General features: G+C 40.6%; 1 protein-coding gene across 9 annotated transcripts in view; it reads left to right on the top strand.

Moving 5' to 3' along the window:
• Positions 1-25,888, top strand: part of CPEB3 (cytoplasmic polyadenylation element binding protein 3) — a 200,977-nt gene that overhangs the window by 159,105 nt on the left and 15,984 nt on the right. For 8 of the 9 annotated variants that reach the window (XM_070780479.1, XM_070780480.1, XM_070780477.1 and 5 more), the window contains 2 exons: positions 945-1,059; positions 10,232-10,413. In XM_070780479.1, coding sequence (XP_070636580.1) covers positions 945-1,059; positions 10,232-10,413 — 297 coding nt within the window. Of the gene's footprint in view, positions 1-944; positions 1,060-10,231; positions 10,414-25,888 lie in introns of those variants that run through there. The other variant, XM_070780481.1, reaches the window with a different exon arrangement.

The following is a 25,888-nucleotide window of genomic DNA, read 5'->3' as shown; positions in this document are numbered from 1 at the left end:
ATACTAAGGAAGTTAAAATTCAGCTGTTTTGTTTCCTATCCTAATCAATGAGGCGAAAGGAGAGGCATGTTCCTTAAAAACCAGTGCTTGTTTCTTCGCTTTGACAACGGGCCTGCTCGAGCGTGTGGCCAGGTGGTTTTCGGGCCTTGCTGAAACTGGCCTTTCTGTATGAGAGGGTTTTTTGGTGGTGGTTTTGTTTTAAGCTATTCTCTGATAGTTCAGTTATGAATTGAAAGGAATATGTTTTAAGCTTATGATTCTGGTGAAGTATTTTATACGATAAGGATAACATAGTATAAACTATGGCAGGGAGTCAGAGTCCCAGTGAAGAGATATTACCAAATAGAAAGAAATATGTCATAGAGATTTCTTTTCTTACTCTTCGAAAATTTACTTGAATTTCTAGACTTACTTTTATTTTACTGGACTTATTTAGGAAAATCAGATCAACCAAAAGTAGATAACTCTGTGACCTTCAGTATTTGATATTGCTGGTAATTGTGTGCTAACTTGATAAGTGTTAAACTGTGTTAAATCATATTGCTGAAAGATAAATGTTTTCATTTTAGGGGGTGATAATTTAAAAGCCAGACATATAGATAATTTTTAGAAAATATTCTAAAAGTTCCTGTTCCCTCTTTAGGTGAGCTCTTAAAAAGCTAAGTGCTATAATGTGACAGGTTATGAACAGTTTAACGTGTTAAAATGGATCTTATTCAAAACCCAGACTCTTATCTATTAAAGACTACCCTTTTTTAAAACCACAGGTGGTTTCTGAAGGTTTCACAGCATATGTCTAGAGATTACATTAACTAATAACTGGATTTTGTTTGGGTTGTGTATGTTGTACAATGCACAAATCAGTGGGTTTATCTTTAGTCACCTTATTCTCATTTGGGGTTAATGGAAATGAAGTAAGGACCAAGTAAACGACTTTTTTTCAGGTGCAAATTCGACCATGGAACCTAAGTGACAGTGACTTTGTAATGGATGGTTCACAGCCTTTGGACCCCAGAAAAACTATCTTTGTTGGGGGAGTTCCACGACCCCTTCGAGCTGGTGAGTGGAAATAGTAACACCACAACAACAAAACCAACAACAGCAATCCCCAATGTGTTTAGTCTTCAGTGTTTTCTAGGCTTCTGGTCAGCTATACACAATCTCCAAAAAGAAGGCCGTCATATCAGTTCCACTGAGCTGACCCTTAAATGTTTTCTGCCAAGATGTTGTATTTTCTTATGCCGCAAGAGTGAATTTCATTAAACTGTTATTTCAGAGGGTTGGGTTCTAATTAGTGATTCCCTGTTCAACCAATTATTTAAAAACTAATAACAGTGCATTTGGCAGTGTGCATTGTGAGCCAGTTAGTATTGTTATGTATAACAGAAAAAGAACCCCGTCAGAAATCTGTCCAGTGCAGCTGTGTGCACTTAATGACAGGGCGAACCCCTGCGAGAAACTGTGTCACTGAAGATCAGACTGAACTCTTCCCAAGCAAAACGGATTCCTGGTTTTCTCTTACATACTTTGAAAAGTGAGTTATGTATTTGAGCATCTTTAATTTGACTTCATGAAAGCGCCCCTATTTTTTGTTTTTTAAGTTCCTTTCCAATGATTAAATAACTGTGCCTGCTGGAATTGGGCAGTGTCTTAATTGACTGGGGCACCAAAGACAAATCTAATCACTTGTTAGATCAGTATGATTGCCTGTGGAATATAGTAAAATTATTTGTGAGAACAAAGTTTATAAAGTGCTTTAAAATAGCTGAGTTTATTTTTTTAAACTAAGATGAAAAAATAAGCTAGCCATTGCCACTGTAGTAGCAAAGGGCAGGGTTATCTCCTGTTAGTGTAAACAAGTGGACTCAAGTATTCTGCTTAAAAAGTAAAAGAGAAAGCAGAGATCATTAAAGCAAGCTGAGAAACAGCTTTGTGACTTTCATGACTTCTTAATTCTGAATGTTCCTCAACTTTCCTAATGCATTTATTCAAATCTCAACTCCAAGCTACTGCTAAAAGTTTAGGTCTCTATAAAGATGTATTCATAATTCCATTTTGAAAGACCTTAAAATAAATTAATTATGACTGGAGTTTATAATTTTATGGTATTTCAGAAAGTCAGGTGTCTTGGGTCTTTTTCTCATCCTAGTGGCAAACTTGCCCAAAGAAAGAAAGCAGAGCAGCAGAGATGCTTCCCCCTTCATCTGCCATCAGAGAATAAAGTCTAAGCAGGGCCAACTCATACGTGAACAGCATTATGAGATGAGGGCCAATGCAACCCTTTGTTTCTAAAGAGCTTGTGCTTTAAAAAAAAAAAAAAAAAGTGTGAGTAGGGGCGCTGTGTAATATTCCTGGCTTCTTCTAACTGGTGATATGTTTAGGAGTGGAGAGGGAGAAAAATCCCCTTTCATAGTCTTTAAACTGCAAATATATTCTTAAAAAAAAAAAAGGATATTCCTTGCTAGTATTCTCGCTGTTCTTTTTTGCAACTAAAGACAAACGCAAAGTTTTAATATCTTAGCTCTTTCCCTTTTTTCTTAGATGGGAATCTGCAAAAAAAGTTTTCTGAAAGAAAAATTCCTGCAGTTGTAAAAATAACAAAACTGACTTTAATCTCATGTCTGTTTTAAGTCACAGACACAATAGTTTATAACTAAATTGCCTTTTTAAACATTGTTCATCCTTTATTCTTTCTGTTTAAATTATTTGAAAGGGTAGATATGGACCTCTATTTGTGATAATCTGTTTTTCACTGTTGTGTGATCACACTAACAGCACAAGACAGGAAACCCAAGATGCTGAATTGTATTTTTTTTTTTAACATTCTGTGTCTGTAAAATGATACATGTTCTCGGGTTAAACAGGAATTATATTTAGTTATCTAGTCAGAAACTGGACTTTGTGTTCCCTGCCTAGATAATGCATGTTTTATAAATTTCAAAGTTTGGTTTTTTTAAGTAAACTAATTTGTTTTGGTTTAAAATTTTGTTTTTGCCATTGTTGGTTATTAATCTGTAGTCACTTAGTCTAATGAAGGTTCCCCCATGCCAGCACCTCCTATAAATGTAGCTAGTTTCTAGAAGGCTAAACAATCTACTTTAGCATCCTGGAATTTTACTCTATCCAAGACTTCCAGATTGGAGGCCAAGTAGTCTGGATGAAAAGAGTTAACATCTTTAGCTTTTATCCCTGTGCATAGAATTGAATTTCTTTGGAATACACTGAACTTTGTGGACTGGTGTGTGTCTTGGAATAGAAGACTGTTTTTAAAAGAAATCAGTTTGACTTTGCTAGACAATTGTAAATTGAATACAGTGCAGTTCACTTGAACAGTAAACATGTATTGAGCACGCAGTGTGTTACTGGCACTGAGAAAGTGCACGTCATGCCACTCTTGCTGAACAGGTCATCGCCTGTCAAGTCAAAGGTTTCAGAATGGACTAATAGAGCACCAACCCAATTAATTGAATACTAAATTATTTTCCTTAGCATAATATTCTCAATTTTTGGTTTTTAAATATTTCAGGGCATTTTTTTCCCCAGGAGTATTGTGGTTTGAATTCTGGAAGGTCTTAGAACTATTCTAGGCACTATATAGAAGATGATCTTAAACTAGGTGTTAGTGCTGGTGCTCAACAAGTGAGGTTTTGTGTGTCCAGATTGATTTTCACCTTATCCTGGGCCAGAAATGGTCCTTTAGCACATTACAGTATTATCCTTTTGGATCTCATAAGGTTTTTTGTCTTTGATATTTTCCCATTGTAAGACAGGGACCATTATCACTAATAAATGATAATATAGTCCTTTATCACTAAGTAGAAATGCACAAACACTTCTGAAGATACAAGGCAACCTGTTTTAAGTGGATTGTCTTGACTGAGTTTAGGTTGTTCCTTCTGATCTTTTGACAAGCATGACTTTTAAAAATTCAGGTTGGAAAAAAAGTCAGGGGCCTAGAAAAATTAGCCTGAAAGTGGGAAAATATATCAATGGAAAATCTCGATGAGTTTACCCAAAGTTGGATTGCCTGATTGTTGCCTTTTCTAGGTCAAGTAATTTCTACTGTCTCTTGTCTCTCCCTTCCATCACTCCTGTCAGTGACAGTGGCAGGCCAAGGATGGTTTGCCTGAAGTCTCCTGCTGATTCTAGATCTTGCTTTCCTTCCATTTCCTATCTCTCTCCACCTCCACACTAGGAAAGGCTGTGGGTAGACTCGCCATGCCACCGTGTGGCTAAAGTGTACATATTCTTCAGAGAGTCAGTACGAGGAAAGAGGTGGTCCATCTCTCTTGTCTGTTTCTCCTCCTGCTACCACCTGGACATGCAAGAGCATATTGCCACTCTTCATTCACATGTTGTAAGCAACATGTCTCAGTGCAGAAATCTCCCTGTTGCATATCCCTATGGCATGAGAACCTTTCCTGACAGCATGTCTTTGCTCTGATAGCAAGTAAGTGCCAGGCTTGGGAGTTTTGAGGAGAGACCACCAGGGGAGAGTGGGAAAGGAAGGATCTGGTCCCTGTACTCTCCCCTGGTTTGTAACCATAAGTATCTTCTGACTTGAGCTTCTGGGCCTAGACATCTCATTTGGGGGCTGCCTCAGTAATCCAGCTTTGGGAGCCATGCATTTCCAACTTTGATCAGGCTTTAAAAACCCTCGGTCTTCCTTTCTAGTTAGAGGCTGTTCCTCCACTTTATGACTTCCTCCTGACAGTTTATCTGACCAGGTCCTGCAGAAAAGATCAGTCTTGAGTTCCTGGAGCCTGCCAATTGCCTGTCATCTTTGGATCTCTCACCTTCTTAACTATTGTTCTGATGAGTCTCTCTTGTCTTTTTCTCCCTAATATTCTGCTATGGATCCTGATATTTTCTTCTCATTCTGCCCTGCCTCCCCCTACCCCAACTGTTGTGAGGATGGCTTTTCTATGGAAATTCTAGAGGAAAACATTTTTTTGAGGTAAATATTCACTAATGTATGGCATACATCTGGAGAACATGATGAATTTTTCTAAGAGCATTTATTCCACACATTCTGTGCAAACATTCTGGTAGGGCACACATATTAGGAATCACATCCTGATTTGTGATTTAGGAAGGAGGAGTATTATAACCATATCCTCTTTGTTCAGTGAAGTGGTAGCAGACAGAAATCATCTTATGTCAAATTGGTCAGCACTCGAAGCTTTTTCTTTCACCCAGTCCCAAGTTCAGAATGAGTTGTCTCAGATAAACTCCAGAATTGGCATACTGACTTAATTCACTGCACTGCCCTTAAGATTAAGGATTTTCTAATGTTGATTGGTGTTTGTGAGCTCCCTCCTTTAGGAAAGCACACCCTCACCCGCAGCTGATGTCAAAGGTTGCCATATCAGTGGCAGTTTGAATAACATTAACTTAAAGCTTAAGTAAGACTGGGATGAACTGGTGTTTATGGAGCAGAAACCAGGCCAAGTTAATGTTAAGCAAAGATTTGTGAGTTAAGCAAATGTTAAAGAAAAACAACCCCTGGACAAAACAAAACATTTGAACGCTGCTCTGTGCCCAACAGTATGCCCAGAGTTCTCATATATGTTTAATCCTCATGAAAACCTTGTGAGGTTGTAAGTGGTAGACTTTTCATCATAGAAATAAGGAAACAGAGTTCAAAGGGGGTGATTAGTCAAGACCACAACAATTAAAAAAGCTAAGGCTCAAACTCAGATCTCCAGACTTCAAGTCTGGGACTCTCTACACAGAAGGAAGCTGCTTTATCAGGCTGAGATATGAGATTCTGTCTCCATAACAGTAATAACAGTCAGCCTGGTACCAGCTCGATTTAATCAACTTAAATACTCTTATCGCTAAGACTTAGTTGGTTGTTCATACCATTTATTTGAAAATATTCATAACTTCCCAATATCTCATACAGAGTGGAAGCTTATGAGCATTTCCTCTACTGAAGATACGTGAACGGCTTTGGTGATCCAACTCGGCAATTGTAAACTCAGAAAGTTCACCTTCGAGTTGAATTTTCCTTTCTTTCAGAAGTACAAGCCTCTTTGTCACCCTGAGGTGCCATATGCCTCTTTCCTGTCTGCTTTGTTATTTCCAAAGAGGAGAAATGGAACTTCTGGATTCATGATTTAAAATCTGAAAAGATGAATGTGTTAGTATTTCCCTCAGGAACCCTCATTCCTGCTCTGTCCCATTTGGCTCTCATAGTATCTTGGACTTCTACATTGCCTTAGGCTAACTTTGAAATCTAATTAAACCTTAGGAACAGGACCCTGGGGTCAGGCAGGATGGGAGAGTCATCATGATTTTCTTTCTGTTGAGCTGATCCCTTTCAGATCTTTATGAAGAATTGGGAGCAAAACAAGTTGGGGTTCAGATTCACCTCCAGGGCATGGTCACCACAACCCAGAGGAATTCACAGACATACTATACGCTACATACAACTGCAGTATTTTTGTTTCCCTCTCTAGTCTGGGACACAAGAGCCAGTGTGTAGGTTAGACTTATAGTAGTATACTGTTCTCATGGAACAGTTGTTTATGAGCTGACTTGAGTTATCATAAGAGCATAGAACATCTTAACCAAAGTACAGAATGCCCTTGGATATGGCTACCAGAACTCGTAATTTCCCACCCCTGTGGTGACCAGACAGACCCTGTTAACACTGGATGGGAAAGAAAAAAGAGAAGTGGTTTAAAGATATCTGACTTCCTCACAGACTCTGTCTATGCCTGCTGTCACCTCTGTCTGTCTGAATTTCAACCTCTGGGACCCTCATCTTCCTCATGTTAAATGTTAAGAACGTGCTCCTGGGAGATAACGCTGTCCTTGTTATCTACAGAGGATGGTTTCACATGAGGATTCACTGTCGTACATTTAGTAGGTGGTTTGACTACATTTTCCAGATAAGACATATCCTTGATCAAAGACTCACATTTCAAGAGCAGGATGGAGTTCATAATGTACAGGTAGATCCGTGAAGGTTTTAGTTGACTTTTACCAGATCCTTACTGCTTTTCTTCTGTTTTTCTCTCTTCCTCCCGAGTAGTTAAAATGGTAGCCCTCTTGCTGGCTCAGCTTCCTCCTCATTCAGAGGAAGGGAATTTATATGGAACTTTCCTACATTAACTGATAATGCTCACTGTAAAGAAATCTTTAAAACCTAGCCTCTCCGAGTAGTTGTATATTATGACATCTGTAGGTGAATTTGTATCTTCCATATAAAAAGTATTTTCAGATTAGAATTTTGTAGGACTTTAGGAAAGCTTGCTTTGTGTTCGTTAGTTACCTATGTAGTAGATGAATTAAATTACTCTTTTTTTTTAATGTTTTTTACCAACTGGTTACTTTTCTCAGTAATTAGAAATGCTGTTTAGTACTTAAGTGACATCCCTCTGTCCTTTGAGCCCAGCATTAGTTTAGGCAGCAGGAAGTACACTTTTAATGAGGACTTGCTGACTGAGTAAGGACCAAATACAAACAGCAGTTGTTGAGTTATTATTTACTTTTCTTCAAGGATCATCAGACTATTGAGGTTTTTGTAGCTAAAATATAGGTTAAGGTAGAGAAATGAGTAGTCTTCATATTCTTCCCCCCAAAAAACTTTCTGTAGTCACCTTGGATTCTTTCTTCTAGCTTCTCAATAAATTGTCCTTCACTTGAGTAAGACTTCGTTGGCTCAAATGCCTGCAGGCTCTTGGGTGGCCAAGAAAATGACTGCACATAAGCTTCTAAGTGGAAATTATTAATTTATATAATTTTCATAAAAGCGTAAGTGAGTGAAGGTTTCTTTTTCCTGTCAGAACTGCTTAACTGCCAGTAGCATCAGCCATGACTGAATCTTTGGGCCGAGAAGATGATTTTCCAACAGCCAGATTCACAAAGTGCTTGTGGAAGGTGCTGTCTCTGGCATCAGCGGATCCCTAAATTTCCTTTGGAGACCAAGATGCCGTAGAACCTCTGGTTACAGTAGTTCTTGTCTTCAGCTGGAGGTTCAAGCTCTCTTTCTAAATTAGACACTTTCTTGAGTCCTTCCTAAGGGTAGGAGACAAGCTCATTCAGTCCTTTGCCAACATTCGTCTCCTGGCCATTCACCAGGCTGAGGGAATGTTCACTGTCTTATTCTATTCCAGAAGAAGCCATGTCTTTGGGAAATTAGTGTTTAATTTCCAGGCCCCAAGGTTACCTATTTTACTAAGCCAACTTGACTAATAAAGGAAATTCATTAACGACTAAGGTGAATAAATTCAGCTTTCGATTTCTTCTTCTCTGTGACTGGAATAACATTAGCTATGTGAGGAAGTCCTTAAGCTATCATAAGTTGTTGAGACAAAGTAAGGACCCACTAAATTCTGATATTCAGGGTACATATGTGATTCTTGGGCTTCCCAGATGGCTCAGTGGTAAAAAAAAGTATCTGCCTACCAAGCCGGAGACTCGGGTTCACTCCCTGGGTTGGAAAGATCCCCTGGAAAAGGAAATAGCAACCTACTCCAGTATTCTTTATTCTTGCCTGGGAAATCCCATGGAAAGAGGAGGCTGGTGGGCTGCAGTCTATGGGGTCACCAAAGAGTCAGACAGGACTTAACAACTAAACAGGGACATGATTCTTACTGCACTGTTTGAATGAATGTGATTTCTGGATCCTGCCCCAAGACCGAAGTCAGGGTCCACTTGGGCTCTAACCAGCAATGTTTCTTTGACTGATATGACTCAGTAATTCTGATCATAATGGGATCATTGGGGTAGCTTTCTGCTCTTCTGTCTTTAAAAGCACTTACTCTCTGGCTTAATTACTGCTAGCTTATTTACTCATCTTCTGAAAATTACCTGTTGGTTGTTAAGTCATTCTTCCTATTAGAAACAGAAGCTTAGAAATCCACTACCAGTATTAAGCAGTCCGGTTTGAAGAAGTCAGATAGAAAGACAGCCTTTCTTTCACAGCAACATAACTTTGTTGCTGCCTCAGCAGCTGCCCATTATAGAAACCAGTAGTACATGGCTTTCCTTCTGTTCATAGAAATCTGGTGGCGTTCTTGCATCATTAAGCCCTTCAGCCCTTGAACCTGCTGCAGAGCTCTCCGGCCACTCCAGCCTGTGCAGCTCTCCTTCTCCCCAGATACTGATTCCTGTGTAGCTCAGCTGTCTGGGGGCCTTTGCACACTGGCTGTGGCCCAGGTCTTCATCTGTCTTCCCTGTCTGCTCCTTTCCAAATACCATGTGTAGGTATTTGAGGAAGTGGGTTCTTGGGTCATTCCCTAGGAGTAGGGCTAAGTCTTTTGGACTTAAAACCATGTGAGTGGCCTGAAAGGAGTGGTCATACCTGGAGGAGGTGCCATCCAGTATCAAGTAAACAGTTAACTTCAGGCAGTTTGGATCCAGGTAAGTAACTGCTGTATGTCTCTCCGTGGTACCTTTTGATGAGGACAGTTGTAGAATATCAGACCTTTGGAATGTCCAATTTCCAAATGCCTTCTGTCCAGGTGTTTTGCAGATATACCAAAGAGCTCTAGTGAAGAGTGCAGACCAGACCTCTGGATTTATAGCAGGGTACAGGATGGGTGTGCTTTTACTGCCTTTGTAGCAGCTTAGTGTTTCCTGGTAATTATAAGCACTCAATAAATGTTTATTGCTGCTATTATCATTTTTAGCATTGTTATTTAGAATTTAGTGTGAGAAGTTAGTGTGGAGATTCCTCAGTTGAAATAAACTCCAAATCTTTTATTTTTTAAAAAGTTGTGGAGAGTTATTTCTCGGCTATAAACATATTGCCTCTAGAATTAATTCTTTCTATAGCTTAATCTTAATTTAGTAGTGTGACTTTAGTAATTACTTTCAGCCCTGGGGGTCAGTAAGTAGACTGTTTCTCATTAACTTGTTAGGGCACCTGAGATGCTTTGCCTGCCCAGGGTCCACTCTAGTGGACTAAGCAGTTAGAAATTAGAAAGGAGGGTTGCTGATAGATCATTTCTTTTATACTGTTGCTGAAGTTCTCATTATGTAAATTTGTGTGTGTGTGTAAATTCTTTCTTTCTTTCTTTTTTCATTTTGTTTTCAAATATCCTATGAGGAGCTCCCCTTCTTGAGTTCTAAGACTGGTGTGGACACTCTTCATGATACTTAACATGGGTTTTCTATTTCTTAGTTACACTGCATGATTCTTCCATATAGTCCTTCCTTCTCCTGGACAAGAGACCCTTCTAAACATTTATACCAAATGGTGTTTATTTTCTTGCAGTTGAACTGGCAATGATCATGGACCGTTTATATGGTGGTGTCTGCTATGCTGGCATTGATACAGACCCCGAGCTGAAGTACCCCAAAGGTGCCGGCCGTGTGGCATTCTCCAATCAGCAGAGTTACATCGCAGCCATCAGCGCTCGCTTTGTGCAGCTCCAACACAATGACATTGACAAACGGGTAAGCAACTGCTTGGGGTATCATTGCTATGGGAAAGAAATGAAAGCTATTCCATGGGCCCCTGGGGAGAAAATCACCTTATGTGGCATTGGTCCATGAGTCCATCTAGGCTGCCTGAAAAAGAGACTACCCTTGGTATTTAAGGCGTTAATGAACTTTCTGTTTCCTCCATCCCTGGGGCGATGTCACACTTATGAAAGTAATGCTGCACAATTTAGTGAAGCAAACCAGTGCTCTTTAAAAGATGGTGCCAGGACTTCCCTGCTGGTCCAGTGGCTAAGGCACTCCAGTGCAGGGGCCCTAGGTTCCACCCCTGGTCAGGGAACTAGATCCCACATACCACAACTGAAGATCCCGTGTGCTGCAAGAAGTCCTGGCGCAGCCAAATAAATAAATATTTTGGAAAAAAAGATGATGCCAACAGCACAGTAACAATGATTGAGAGCCTGTTTGACCCACGTGGTCCTCTTAAAGAACTCGAACTAACATTTAATGTTAACATTCAGGAGTATACATAAAATTTTGAAGTTCCCATTTCTCTTAAACTTGCAAGATCATATGTGATAGCAATTGCTGGAGCTATTGATAGCAGTAGCTGCTTGCTGTCCCCTCTAGTCCCCTCTACAACTCTCTGTCTTTCTCCTGCTCATAGCAAATAGACATATCCATTATCTGTCTCCTTGCTCATTGACGTTGCCTGCCTGGCCAGTCGAGGCACTCAGATTTGCTGTCATCCAAACAGGAGACAGTAGAGCTGGAGAGCATTGGTGTGCTCAGTTGGGTTTGGGGACAGACGCAGGTTTAAATCTTTAAACCCCAGTTCTGCCACTATTTGGAAGCTTAGGGGACTAGAAGGAGTTAGGAGCTAATCTGAGACCTGATTGATAGAGTAATGGAGCAAGGGGGAAAACATCAAGCCTTAAACACCTCCATATGCAATTGTTCAATGGCTGTTAATGCTTCCAGTCAAGGCTGTTTTGGGGGCATACACTGGACAGGAATAAATAAAGTAGTAAATGTGTTTTCTTACCAGGTGTCAACTCCTCTCTGTGGTTGACTAACTGGTTTTGTGTAGCAGACCTAAGTGTGTTAGGAGGTGGAAGTTTCAATGGGTGATGGATTTTTTTAAAGTCAATAAGATAACATTTTCTTTAAGACATAGATCAAATTACAAAAGCCAGTGCTTAAAATAAACAGTCTATTTGCTACGTCTCTGGGATCCTTAAAAGTAAGTAGTGGTGGTTTGTTTTTTAATTAAAATGAATAATTGTTTTACAAAACTGTGAAACACTCTAAATCAGTGGAAAGTCAGGGGTGATAAAGATTCAACTCCATTCCTACTTTTGAAGCGCCCACAACACCCCTTTGGTAGCAGTAATTCCCCTACAGACTGTGAGCTCCGCAAAGCTGGGCATGGTGTCCGTCTCATTCTCTGCTTCCCCACCGCTTGATGTCTAGATACTGTTGTTGTTTAGTCACTCAGTCGTGTCTGACTTTTTGCAACCCGTGGACTGTATCCCACCAGGCTCCTCTGTCCATGGGATTTCCCAGGCAAGAATACTGGAGTGGTTTACCTTTAACTTCTCCAGATGTAGATACAGTAGGTGCTTGGTAAACCTTTGTTGGATTAACAAATGGTGCTCTGTGGAGGGTTCTGTTAACTTCGGCTGCTAGTGGACTTGCTTGTGCCTCTGTGTTTGTGAATCTGGAACCCCAGGTTGCATTACATTTAGACTGCTGTTGCAGTCAGTGGTGAATCCCAGGCAATAAACTTAACCTGAAAAGCGCTTGTGTTCTCATCTGTATCCAAGTAGCTTTCTTTTTGTTCCCCTCTGAAGCTAGGAGGTGTGAGACTGCTCAGGAGGTAGGTCCTAAAGATGATAGAAGAAGATTCCACTTTTCCTTTGCCCCCACCCTAACAACCTCCTGTCTTACTCCTTCGTTAGAAGGAAGTGCATTTACTCCAGGGTTTATGGTATTCTTTGAACTCCTTTAAGAATCTGGAAAGTTCAGGCAGTATTTGTTTTATTGCCTACCTCTGCTCTCACCTCTGCTATACTCATGCCCTCAGCATTGATTCCCGCAAAACTTAGACCTAGGTAAGGAAGAAAGAAGTGATGTTTCTTTTGTTAGCATAATCACAGGCCATGTTATAGAAAAGTGTTTGGCTCATCAAGCTTCTCAGGAACACCATTGACTGTTTCTGCTCTTTGCATTTGGGTTACCTATACCCTCCATACCTTAGGATGGTCCTTGATAAACATTTAGGGTAGCAGCCAGTTGTAATAGAAGGAGTATGGAGTTTGGAGCTAGAACAGATCCTAGTACATTTAAACCTCTGCTGCACCAATCACCAGACCTCTGGTGACCCCAAACAAGTTACTTAATGCCAAGAGCCTTGGGTCCTCATCTGTAACCCCTGGGGAAAGTCTGAAGATTAAATGGGATTTGAAGATTGAACATCCAGAGTCATATGGCAGTTAAAATGTTTACCTGGCACTTGCTGATTTAACAGTATTCATCTTGCTGGAAGTGTACTTACACTGATGTTGTTAATATTAAATGGCTTGAATTTTATCATTGCTCTGCTGAAGATGCAGTGAAAAGTTACACTGGTTAGTGAAAAGAACCCTGGGCAGAGTCAGATGGTTGGGTCTAGATGTGGTCCTCTTCCCAGGAGGCTGTGTGATTTTGAGCAGGTCACTCAAAGTCTGAGTTTCAGAATAAGGACAATAATAGTAATAGCTTTGTGTACCCCACTAGATTGTTGAGAAGCCCAGAAGAGGTACTGAAAAAGAAAGCAGTACATAGTGTGACTCACTGGGCAGGTGTATAGTGGGACTGTTGTGATGCCACATGGTGTCAAAAGGGATCTGTTGGTTCCTTCAGTGGCCTGGAATGAGAATCATTTGAGTGGGAAAACTGAAAATTACTGCAACTGATGGATTCCCTTCTCTCCCTGTCTCCCAGCTCCATCTTCATGCTCTTTGTTCGCGCTGACCAAGGTGCAGACCATATTCTTTACTATGAGAGATGGAGGCCAGCTTCTGTCTTGAGTGGGGCTCCTTTTCACTGGTTTTCTGTGAATATTGTACTCCCTTCCCCCAAACATTACTCTTTCTTCTCGTTTTCTTCTTGCTTTGAACATAGCCAGCAATACCTTTGAGCTTCCCTGGTGGCTCAGACAGTAAAGAATCTGCCTGCAGGAGACTCAGGTTAGATCTCTTGGTCAGGAAGATCCCCTGGAGAAAGAAATAGCAACCCACTCTAGAATTCTTGCCTGGAGAACTCCATGGACAGAAAGCCTGGTGGGCTGCAGTCCATGGGGTCGCAAACAGTTGGACACACTGAGTAACTAACACTTTCATTTTCAGCAATACCTTATTTTGTTGCCTATGGTACTCTGAGTCTCTGTTAACTGCACCCTTTGCTGTAGAAGCTTTTTTAGGTTGATTTCACTTTTATGTTTATGTGTCTTCTAAAGGTTGATTTGAGCTTTCCAGAGAGTTCCTATTTTATAAATAAGCAACATTAGTATTTCCTTGCCTGAGAATATAAAATATGCCAATATGCAACAGTTATAGAAACCGTCACTCCTGTAACTTCTGACACTCTCATCTCTACTGTCATCTTACTCATCCATGTCACCATCTTTAGGCAAGTTCAGTTCAGTTCAGTCACTCAGTCGTGTCTCACTCTTTGCGACCCCATGAACCGCAGCACGCCAGGCCTCCCTGTCCATCACCAAACCCATGTCCATTGAGTCGGTGATGCCATCCAACCATCTCATCCTTTGTTGTCCCCTTCTCCTCCTGCCCTCAATCTTTCCCAGCATCAGGGTCTTTTCCAGTGAATCTGCTTTTCATATCAGGTGGCCAAAGTATTGGAGTTTCAGCTTCAACATCAGTCCTTCCAGTGGACACCCAAGACTGATCTCCTTTAGGATGGACTGGTTGGATCTCCTCACAGTCCAAGGGACTCTCAAGAGTTTTCTCCAACACCACAGGTCAAAAGCATCAATTCTTCTTTGCTCAGCTTTCTTTATAGTCCAACTCTCACATCCATACCTGACCACTGGAAAAACCATAGCCTTGACTAGACGGACCTTTGTTAACAAAGTAATGTCTCTGCTTTTCAATATGCTGTCTAGGTTGGTCATAATTTTTCTTCCAAGGAGTAAGCGTCTTTTAATTTCATGGCTGCAGTCACCATCTGCAGTGATTTTAGAGCCCCCAAAAATAAAGTCTGTCACTGTTTCCACTGTTTCCCCATCTATTTGCCATGAAGTGATGGGACCAGATGCCATGCTCTTCGTTTTCTGAATGTTGAGCTTTAAGCCAACTTTTTACCCTCCTCTTTCACTTTCAACAAGAGGCTCTTTAGTTCCTCTTCACTTTCTGCCATAAGGGTGGTGTCATCTGAATTTCTGAGGTTACTGGTATTTCTCCCAGCAATCTTGATTCCAGCTTGTGATTCATCCAGCCCAGCATTTCTCATATAATGTACTCTGCATATAAGTTAAATAAACATGGTGACAATATACAGCCTTGATGTAATCCTTTTCCTATTTGGAACCAGTCTGTTGTTCCATGTCCAGTTCTAACTGTTGCTTCCTGACCTGCATACAGATTTCTCAAGAGGCAGGTCAGGTGGTCTTGTATTCCCATCTCTTGAAGAATTTTCCACAGTTTATTGTGATCCACACAGTCAAAGGCTTTGGCATAGTCAATAAAGCAGAAATAGATGTTTTTCTGAAACTCTCTTGCTTTTTCGATGATCCAGTGGATGTTGGCAGTTTGATCTCTGGTTCCTCTTCCTTTTCTAAAACCAGCGTGAACATCTGGAAGTTCATGGTTCACGTATTGCTGAAGCCTGGCTTGGAGAATTTTGAGCATCAGTTTACTAGCATGTGAGATGAGTGCAATTGTGCAGTAGTTTGAGCGTTCTTTGGCATTGCCTTTCTTTGGGATTGGAATGAAAACTGACCTTTTCCAGTCCTGTGGTCACTGCTGAGTTTTCCAAATTTGCTGACATATTGAGTGCAGCACTTTCACAGCATCATCTTTCAGGATTTGAAATAGCACAACTGGAATTCTATCACCTCCACTAACTTTGTTTGTAGTGATGCTTCCTAAGGCCAATGTGACTTTACATCAGGATATCTGGCTCTAGGTGAGTGTGAGTGATCGCACCATCGTGATTTTTTGGGTTGTGAAGATCTTTTTTGTACAGGTCTTCTGTGTATTCTTGCCACCTCTTCTTAATATCTTCTGTTTCTGTTAGGTCCCTACCATTTCTGTCCTTTATTGAGCCCTTCTTTGCATGAAATGTTCCCTTAGTGTTTCTAATTTTCTTGAAGAGATCTCTAGTCTTTCCCATTCTATTGTCTTCCTCTATTTCTTTGAATTGATCGCTGAGGAAGGCTTTCTCATCTGCTTGCTATTCTTTGGAACTCTGCATTCAGATGCTTATATCTTTCCTTTTCTCCTTTGCTTTTGGCTTCTCTTCTTTTCACAGCTATTTATAAGGCCTCCTCACACAGCCATTTTGCTTTTTTGCATTTCTTTTCTTGGGGATGGTCTTGATTCCTGTCTCCTGTACAATGTCATGAACCTCCATCCATAGTTCATCAGGCACTCTGTCTATCAGATCTAGTCCCTTAAATCTGTTTCTCACTTCCATTGTATAGTCATAAGGGATTTGATTTAGGTCATACCTGAATGGTCTAGTGGTTTCCCCCACTTTCTTCAATTTAAGTCTGAATTTGGCAATAAGGAGTTCATGATCTGAGCCACAGTCAGCTCCTGGTCTTGTTTTTGCTGACTGTATAGAGCTTCTCCATCTTTGGCTGCAAGGGATATAATCAATCTGATTTTGGTGTTGACCATCTGGTGAAGTCCATGTGTAGAGTCTTCGCTTGTGTTGTTGGAAGCGGGTGTTTGCTATGACCAGTGCATTCTCTTGGCAGAACTCTGTTAACCTTTGTCCTTTTTCGTTCTGTACTCCAAGGCCAAATTTGCCTGTTACCCCAGGTGTTTCTTGACTTCATACTTTTGCATTCCAGTCCCCTATAACGAAAAGGACATCCTTTTGGGGTGTTCATTCTAAAAGGTCTTGTAGGTCTTCATAGAACCATTCAACTTCAGCTTCTTCAGCATTACTGGTTGGGACATAGACTTGGATTACCATGATATTGAATGGTTTGCCTTGGAAATGAACAGAGATCATTCTGTCGTTTTTGAGATTGCATCCAAGTACTGCATTTTGTACTGTTTTGTTGACCATGATGGCTACTCCATTTCTTCTAAGGGATTTCTGCCCACAGTAGTAGATATAATGGTCATCTGAGTTAAATTCACCCATTCCAATCCATCTTAGTTCGCTGATTCCTAAAACGTCGATGTTCACTCTTGCCATCTCTTGTTTGACCGCTTCCAAGTTACCTTGATTCATGGACCTGACATTCCAGGTTCCATTGCAATATTGCTCTTTACAGCATCAGACCTTGCTTCTATCACCAGTCACATCCACAACTGGGTGTTGTTTTTGCTTTGGCTCCATCCCTTCATTCTTTCTCGAGTTATTTCTCCACTCATCTCCAGTAGCATATGGGGCACCTGCCGACCTGGGGAGTTCATCTTTCAGTGTCTTATCTTTTTGCCTTTTCATACTGTTCATGGGGTTCTCAAGGCAAGAATACTGAAGTGGTTTGCCATTCCCTTCTCCAGTGGACCACATTCTATCAGACCTGTCCACCATGACCCGTCCATCTTGGGTGGCCCCACACAGCATGGATTAGTTTCATTGAGTTAGACAAGACTGTGGTCCGTGTGATCAGATTGGCTAGTTGTCTGTGACTGTGGTTTCAGTCTGTCTTCCCTCTGATGCACTCTCTCAGTGCCTACTGTCTAACTTGGGTTTCTCTTACCTTGGATGTGGGGTATCTCTTCACCTTTTAGGCAAAAGGTGGTTTTTTTAATTTTTAAGGTAAGACTTTTAAATTTAAAAGGTAAGACTTTGTACCTTTTTGAAGTATAATTCATATACCATACAAATCCAGCACCACAGTTCAAAGGGATCATTAGAGGCAGGGAATCCTACTTATTAACCTGTGCTCTTCAAAGTCACGGTAACAAGGTAGGCTGGGCTGTTGGCAAATTTCTGCCCCCTGCTATGTATTAATTAAGGTCCCCCAAGAATATGTCACCTGTTGTAGTGGGCTGATAAATCTACACATCGGCAAGCTTTATGCCACATTTGCACAGCAGTGAGAAGACTCCAGAGGTGGAAGAAACTCTAAATGGTGGTTCTTTACAGCAGGGTTCCCCACCATCCAGGCCATGGACCAGTACCTCCTGTCATATCAGCAGTGGCATTAAATTAGAAACAAAGTGCACAATAAATGTAATGTATTTGAATCATCTGAAAAGCATCTCCCTCACCTCAGTCCATGGAACAATTAACTTCTACAAAACGGGTCCCCGATGCCAAAAGAGATGGCGACCACTGTCTTACAGATCAGGACTGCTGCCATGATCTTGACTCTGCCACTGTGCCCAGAGGTCTGAATGGGAGTACTTTGCACATGGGTGACACTCAGTAAGCGTGTAGAATAAATTAGGATGATATGTGAGGGAGCAGGGACTGGGAGTAACCCTGGAAGGCTGTCAGTGATACTGGCGTGAGTCACTGGCATCTCTCACCTGGACATCTACAATTGGTTCCTCATTGGTCTCCCCAGTTCAACTTTAGCCCATCTCCAATTCATTCTTTGCATTAAAAACTAAAGCACTTTGGGCTTCCCCGGTGGCTCAGTGGTAAAGAATCTGCCTGCCAGTGCAGGAGATGTGGGTTTGATCCCTGGTCTGGGAAGATCCCACATGCTGCAGAGCAACTAAGCCCATGATCCACAACTACTGCGCTTGTGCTCCAGAGCCCGGGAACTGCAGGCACTGAGCCTGCACGCTGCGGCTCCTGACGCCTGCTCACCCTAGAGCCCATGCTCTGTGATGAGAGAGGCCACTGCAGTGAGAAGCCCGTGCCCTACTAGACAGTAGCCCTGCTCAGCACAACTAGAGAAAAGTCCATGTGGCAACAAAGACCCAGCACGGCCAGAAATAAACAAAAAATGAAAAAAAAAAAATCTAAAGCAGTCTTTAAAAAATCATGATTTAAATCACATCTTTCCCTCCCTTAAACCTTTTGATTATGTTCTACTGCCCTTAGGTTCGAGGTCAAAGTCAATTAACACTGCCTACATGACCTTCCGTGTACTACATACTGCCTCTGCTTCAGCTCCCGTTTCCTCATCTGGGTCTTTTTCTCGTGTTTTACAGGGTGATTATGGATAGTTACCTCTCTCTGCCTAAAACCCACTTTTCCTTATTTGTGACAATTTTAGGAATCCTTTCTTCAGTGGTGTTTACAGCTTTCCCATAGATCATTGTCATAATCCCATCTGTTATTCCTTTGTGGCATTCAGTACCTCTATAATGAAGCAATCCTAAAGGAAATCAAATCTGAATATTCATTGGAAGGACTGATGCTGAAGCTGAAGCTCCAATATGTCAGCCATCTGATGTGAAGAGCCAACTCATTGGAAAAAAAAAACCCTGATGCTGGGAAAGATTGAAAGCAAAAGAAGAATGGGATGGCAGAGGATACGATGATAAGATAGCATCACTGACTCAATGGACATGAATTTGAGTAAACTCTGGGAGACAGTAGAGGACAGAGGAGCCTGGCTAGCTACAGTCTATGGGGTTGCAAAGAGTCAGACACGACTTAACAACTGAACATCAAAAAGGAAGCAATGCTTTGTTTAATGTCCATCTATGCGTGGCAACCCACTCCAGTATTCTTGCCTGGAGAATCCCATGGACGGAGGAGCTTGGTGGGCTACAGTCCACAGGTCGCAAAGGGTCAGACACGACTGAGCGACTTCACTCAGTCGCTTCCAGACCGTACAATCAGTGAGGGCAATGATTGTGTCTCTTGTATTAACTCCTGGACACTCAATAAGTGACACACAGTGGACCCACATTAATTAATTATATTTGAATGAATGAATGCTGATGACTTGAGAGCTTCCTTTGGCCTGTCCAGCTGTCCACCAGAGGGCACTCTGCACAGCTTTCTTTTTTTACTTAGTTAAATGCATTCACTTGAATTAATAAAGATGTTTAGGTTTTGCTGTTTGCATATCAAAAAGTATTCTTTAACACTTATAGTCCATTAAAGCTGGACTTTAACTTGGGCATGACCTCATCTAACCGGTTTATTTACAGCAGAAGAGAGCCTAGGAGAGGCTTGGAGACAGACTCTCAAGACACCTGTCATTAATTGACATGAGAGCTGCCTCTGTTCATGGAACTCCCTTCCCAAACCTTGCTGTTCATCCAGGGTCTACTGTTTCTTTAACCCCACTTATTTCTTTTCACACAAACCAGGGTAGGAACTCCTGAATTGTATTATAGGTGCTTTAGTTTTATATGTGTTTCCATAGTTCATGTAACTTTTCAGCTGAACATACACTGCACAGAGCCGGACACATCTGGAGTCTGCTCTCAGGGTTTGCCAGTATGTCTATAAGTTATTTTGAACATTAACAAAAGGAGTTTGAAATTTTGTGTTGCAGTTGTCCTGCTTTTATTTTTTGTGTTGTCTTCATGTAAACCTTTTTTCAAGTCAGTATGAGCCAATGCAGTTCCACTGGACTGTAACATTTAGTGAAACTGGCATTTTCACTGTCATAATGACCCTTGTTATTGATCATTATTATAAATGAGACAAATGCAATTCATGCTTCAGTTTTTACTTCAAAGGAGATGTTAATAATAGCTTGAAAAAAGTCCTTTAAGGCTTATATTTATGCATACTTTATGGCTAAATGTTTACCAGTTATCAGCCAATTGGTTATCTGTCCCTATGGCAACAATATCAAGGTAGTATGATACCCAGCACAGGGTTCTCAGCCTTTCTTCGCCTTGGCATACACTCTTATGGGTAACAGAGGCTCCCTAAAGCTAATGGGGGGTATTTATGTATCTAAGGGGGAAGGTACACCTCACACCCACTCGTGTTCTCACCACCCACAGAACCATGCTATAGTGAAAAAGTGTCCCGGCTTGGAAATTGGGAGATCTGTTTATACTCCTGTCTCTTCTCCCAGTCACAGTGTGACCTTGGGCAAGGTACTTAACATTTGAGAGGCTTTATTTTAATGATTTTACTGTCCCAGGATAGTAAGAACATCTAGCCTAAAATCTTCGGTTTATTACACAGATAAACAGTGAAGGTGAAGAAGTGCTCTGGAAAGTTACGAGGCTGTAGAGATGTTGATTTATATTGTTGCTGAACCTGGCCTGTTTGAACAGAGCTTTTATCTCCTAAGCATATGTCCAAGGCTAACAGTTAATTCTTTTTTTCCTTTAAAGTTCCTGCTCAGTTCCACTAAGAATCTTTAATATAAGGATAATGAAATAGTTGAAGTTGACACTAAAAAAAAAAAATTTAACAAAGGTGACAATCTACAGACAGACTGGTTAGATGTTAGTCAAGACAAGCATGTAGACACTCAAGTTTCATTTAAAGATGTAAATACCTGGATGCATTTTCTATTTAAAGGATTGAAGGTTTTTCCTCTTTTTAGTCTAGAAAGAGGTATTTCTATCAGCATCTTTTCTCTGGTAATACAAAGATTTTGAGCCTGAAATTGTGTAATGTTAGGATTAAATTTTCCTTACGTTCTTTTGAACAGTGTTTCTGTGAAAACCTAGGACAGTTTAAAGTGTTTAAGTACAACAAGGGCAAAAGAGGGCACCTGTAGCCATTCTGTCTGTTTTAATGGTATTTTTAGAAGTGATGCCAAATGAGCACTTAAGATTTGAAAGCTCTGCTAAATCCAGTTTTCTTTGTAACTCAAGTCTAGGTCACTTACATATGAAAGATTCTGCAGTGTGAAAAATGAGACCGTTAGAAAATGGGCAGTCTTTTTACATGGCCATTTTTCTGCCCTTTGTCTATTCTCCATGGTCCTGAGAAATTTGTAAGGATAGAATCATTTGAGTCTCCCTTAATCTAACAAAAACATATGGTTTGATTTATGTGAACTATTTCTTTATAAAAATCTCAGGGATTCCACCTCAGCTGTTGTTTAGTACCACTTGATCACGTTGTTGCCTCAGAATTTCAAAGCCAAAATGTTTATAACTTAAAATACATCATGCAGTTGACATTGAGTATCATTTACCAACTCGATCTGTAGAGCCTTTTTACTAGTAGAAAGGATACTAGACTAGAATCAGCTAATCTGAAGTTTAGTCTTAACTATACTTACTTACTGTATACCTTGAAGGAAGGACGTGCGTGTATGTGTGTTAAAGTGGTTTTGAAGGCTGTAAAGCACTCTGTCAATATACAGTCACACTGATAACACATTAATTTACATGAAATCATAAATGACTAGTATTTGAGCTCTTCTGGAAGATCATTAGACATCTGGTTGGAATTTCACATGATAAAAAGAGTTAAATATTTCAGGCAAGGTAAGGGTAAAGTTGGTTAGTTATTTGAGTTTTTGAAAGAGGAGGAGGAATTCTCACTAGGAAGGTCTTCCCTGCCCAGGAATCTATCCCTAAAATTAGTTCTTAAAATCATCATTTTGTACATTGTTCATAAAACATGAATCCATTGTATTTTTAATATTTATTTTACCCAAAGAAATCCTTTTCTGAGTCAAATGGGTTTGGAAATGCTTTCTTAAAGGATGTTAACTAGGCCGGTTTACTCTGGGACTTCTTGGAGTCTTTTATATACTAATCTTCATAGTGAACACACCCAAGAAGGAAACAATATGCAGTTTTTCACAAATGTTTTGATCATACAACTCTTCTAAAATGTATCATCTTTTGGGAATAATGTTCTAGGGAACCCAGTTGAGTAATTACAGTATTTTCAGCTTCTTTTCTTTCATGCTCAAATTCAAAAGTTTAATAAACAGTTGATTGTTTTTCCTTGGCTCTTTTTCCAAGTTTGTTCCTCACACATATAGCTTCTTTCCTTGTTTTCTTATTGTGGTGACAGAACACATGAGATCTGCCCTCTTAACAAATCTCTACACATGTGGCACAGTACTGTTAACTGTAAGCCCAGTATTTTACTGAACAGATCCCTAGAGCATTTTCATCTTGTATAACTGAAACTTTATATGCTTTGAACTGCAACTCCCCAGTTCCCCTTGCCCCCAGTCTCTGGCAGCCACCTTTCCACTTTCTGCTTTCTGTGAGTTTGACTACTTAGGTAACTCATATAAATGAGTATTTGGAATCATTCAGTATTTGTTCTTTTGTGACTGGCTTATTTCACTTAGCATGTTGGCCTTCAAGTTCACCATGTTGTCACATGTGAAAGGAGTTCCTTCCTTGTTAATTCTGAATAATATACCACTTTATGTATATACTACATTTTCTTTGTCCATTCGTCTGTAAGTAGACATTTCAGTTGCTCCCACACTTTGGCTGTTGTTATTAATGCCGCAGTGAATATAATATGCAAATATCTCTTCACGATCCTGTTTTCAGTTCTCTTAACTACCCAGAAATGGGATTGCTGGATGGATATCTTTGATCTACAAAGGTTGGGGTTGGGCAGGCAAACAGCAGCTGCATATTCAAGGATGCTGGGGAGGGCACTGACAGTGTGATCAATATTCCCTTTAGTATTTCTAGTTTTTCATCTTTTGATTATTTGAGATTATCTATTGTATCTTTCTTATATGTAGTCCCTATACAAAAAGGGAAAATAGTTTTGAAGTCAGTATCCCATGAGAGTTGGACCACAGAGAAGGCTGAGTGCCAAAAAGTTGATGCTTTCAAACCGTGGTGCTGGAGAAGACTCTTGAGAGTCCCTTGGATAAGCAAGGAGATCAAACAAATCAATACTAAAGGAAATCAACCCTGAATATTCATTAGAAGGACTACTGCTGAAGCTGAGGCTCCAGTGCTTTGGCCACCTGACACGAAGAGCCAACTCACTGGAAAAGACCCTGATGCTGGGGAAGATTGAGAGCAGGAGGAAAAAGGGTTGACAGAGGATGAGATGGTTGGATGGCATCACCAATTCAATGGACTTGAGTTTGCGCAAACTCCAGGAGGTAGTGAAGGACAGGAAGCCTGGCATGCTGCAGTCCATGGGGTCACAAAGAGTCGGACACCGCTGAGTGACTTAACAGCAACAATACCGTTGGGAAATAATGTTCTTTGCCTCTATTTTAGTTTAGTGGAGAGGACCTGGGAATCTGACTTTGTTAGCTAATCTGGAGCTTTCTGATACTTTTATTTAAGGAACATTGTGATAGTTAAGCCACAGCACAGGAATATTCACTTTCAGTAGCTTATTTTCCAAATAGCCAATTTTTTATTTAATCAGATGTTATCCACTGCACCTTTCTTTGCAAGTACTTCAAGTTCTTCACATATTTAATCATTTTTTCTCTCTTCACCTAAAAACACATTGGGCCTAATTTTAGCTAAAGACTGTCAAAGGCTTTGTATTTTTAGCCTTCATGAAGATTAATCTGACCCAGTAACCACACTAACACAGTGCTGATAATACTACGCCTTGTCCCTGGCCACAGCTGGGATAGGTGAGATGACTCAACACCAAAGAAGTGAAGGCTCTGACAACCTGTTCCCAAACTATGTCAGCTTCTAACCATAGTCTGGAACTCCCACAACCCAGCCTTTAATTTTCTGCTGTTACTGGTTCTTGCCTTGATCTGGCTTTAAAGTCTCCCAGCAGTAGCTGTAGCTATGTTTGATTTGACCCTTTGAAAGGAAGCAATACCCAGGAGTGAGTTCAAACATTGTCTGAAATAATACCACATGGGCTTATTTTGAAGCACTAGGAGTCTCAGAACCTTTGACTAGAAAGTTTTTTAAATAGAGTTTGGGTCATCTAAAGAAAGAGAGAGAAATAATTCCTCTTCTCTGAACTGCGTGGGACATTTTTGTCTTGTCTCTCCTTCTGTGGTCTCAACCCCTCATCTCTTCTGTCCTTCACACTCTTTTTGTGTCTTCTACCATGGAATTGTGATCATTTTTAATATAACTGTTTAGAGTGATTAAATGTTCTTCTTTCCTTCCCATATTTGAGTATAGAGGTTATTCATGAGATTATTAATGGAAAAAAGACAGCCACCATTTTTTAAAGTATTTACCTCACTAAGACATTCAAGTTGTTTGACCCCATAAGACAGGGGTATCAGTCAGTCAGCAGTTTCTTGATGAGTGCTTCTTCTTATTTGGAAGAGCTGACCCAAACCTCTAATATAGTAGGGGAAACTGATGCCTGCAAGGTTATGATATAGCCAGTTAATGGATAGAGCCAGAGGGCTCTGCACTTCTACATCCTGTAGGGTTGAGGGGGTGGTGATGCCATGGCAGTCATGCATTTCACAGATCTTTAATGATTTTCTTACCCTTTGTTCGCCACACTGGGAGATTTATATTGGGCTGATTTATATTCTCGCCTCCAGCCCCACTCCCAAGCAGCATGGAAGGAAACCAGAGTAGAGAGTGAATCTATGGATTGTGTAGGATTTTGTCAGCTGGACCTTCTTTGTTTCATGGAAAAAGTTACCTTAAGGCCAAACAGAATGCTCACAGATCTCTGTGTGCTCTGTAGACATACACAGCATAGGTGTCAGCATTCGCACACGTAAGTATGCCTAGTGGTGGGACGCGTACAAAGATATTTTAAAACTTTTCGTCCCCTAGCACTTAAAAATATGAAAAATGGTCAGTCCCATCCTTTGAAAAGGGAAAGAGAAGATAAAATCTAACCCATTTCTGCTATGTTTTCCTTCAGTTCAGTTCAGTTGCTCAGTTGTGTCTGACTCTTCGCGACCCCATGAATTGCAGCACGCCAGGATTTTGGAGCCCCCCAAAATAAAGTCTGACACTGTTTCCACTGTTTCCCCATCTATTTGCCATGAAGTGATGGGACCAGATGCCATGATCTTCGTTTTCTGAATGTTGAGCTTTAAGCCAACTTTTTCACTCTCCTCTTTCACTTTCAACAAGAGGCGTTTTAGTTCCTCTTCACTTTCTGCCATAAGGGTGGTGTCATCTGCATATCTGAGGTTATTGATATTTCTCCCAACAATCTTGATTCCAGCTTGTGCTTCTTCCAGCCCAGCATTTCTCACGATGTACTCTGCATAGAAGTTAAATAAGCAGAGTGACAATATACAGCCTTGACGTATATTGCTATTTGGAACCAGTCTGTTGTTCCATGTCCAGTTCTAACTGTTGCTTCCTGACCTGCATACAGGTTTCTCAAGAGGCAGGTCAGGTGGTCTGGTATTCCCATCTCATTTTCCTTAATCTACCCCATATTTCTACTGAAATTACTAACTGTGAATCTGCTTTATCTGGAAGGTTGTGGGTAAGTTTGTTGCTAAGGAAAAGCTATT

The sequence above is a fragment of the Bos indicus genome, chromosome 26 (assembly GCF_029378745.1).
Source record: "Bos indicus isolate NIAB-ARS_2022 breed Sahiwal x Tharparkar chromosome 26, NIAB-ARS_B.indTharparkar_mat_pri_1.0, whole genome shotgun sequence".
In the NCBI taxonomy this organism is placed as follows: domain Eukaryota; kingdom Metazoa; phylum Chordata; class Mammalia; order Artiodactyla; family Bovidae; genus Bos; species Bos indicus.
This window is presented reverse-complemented; position numbering and strand designations above follow the sequence as displayed.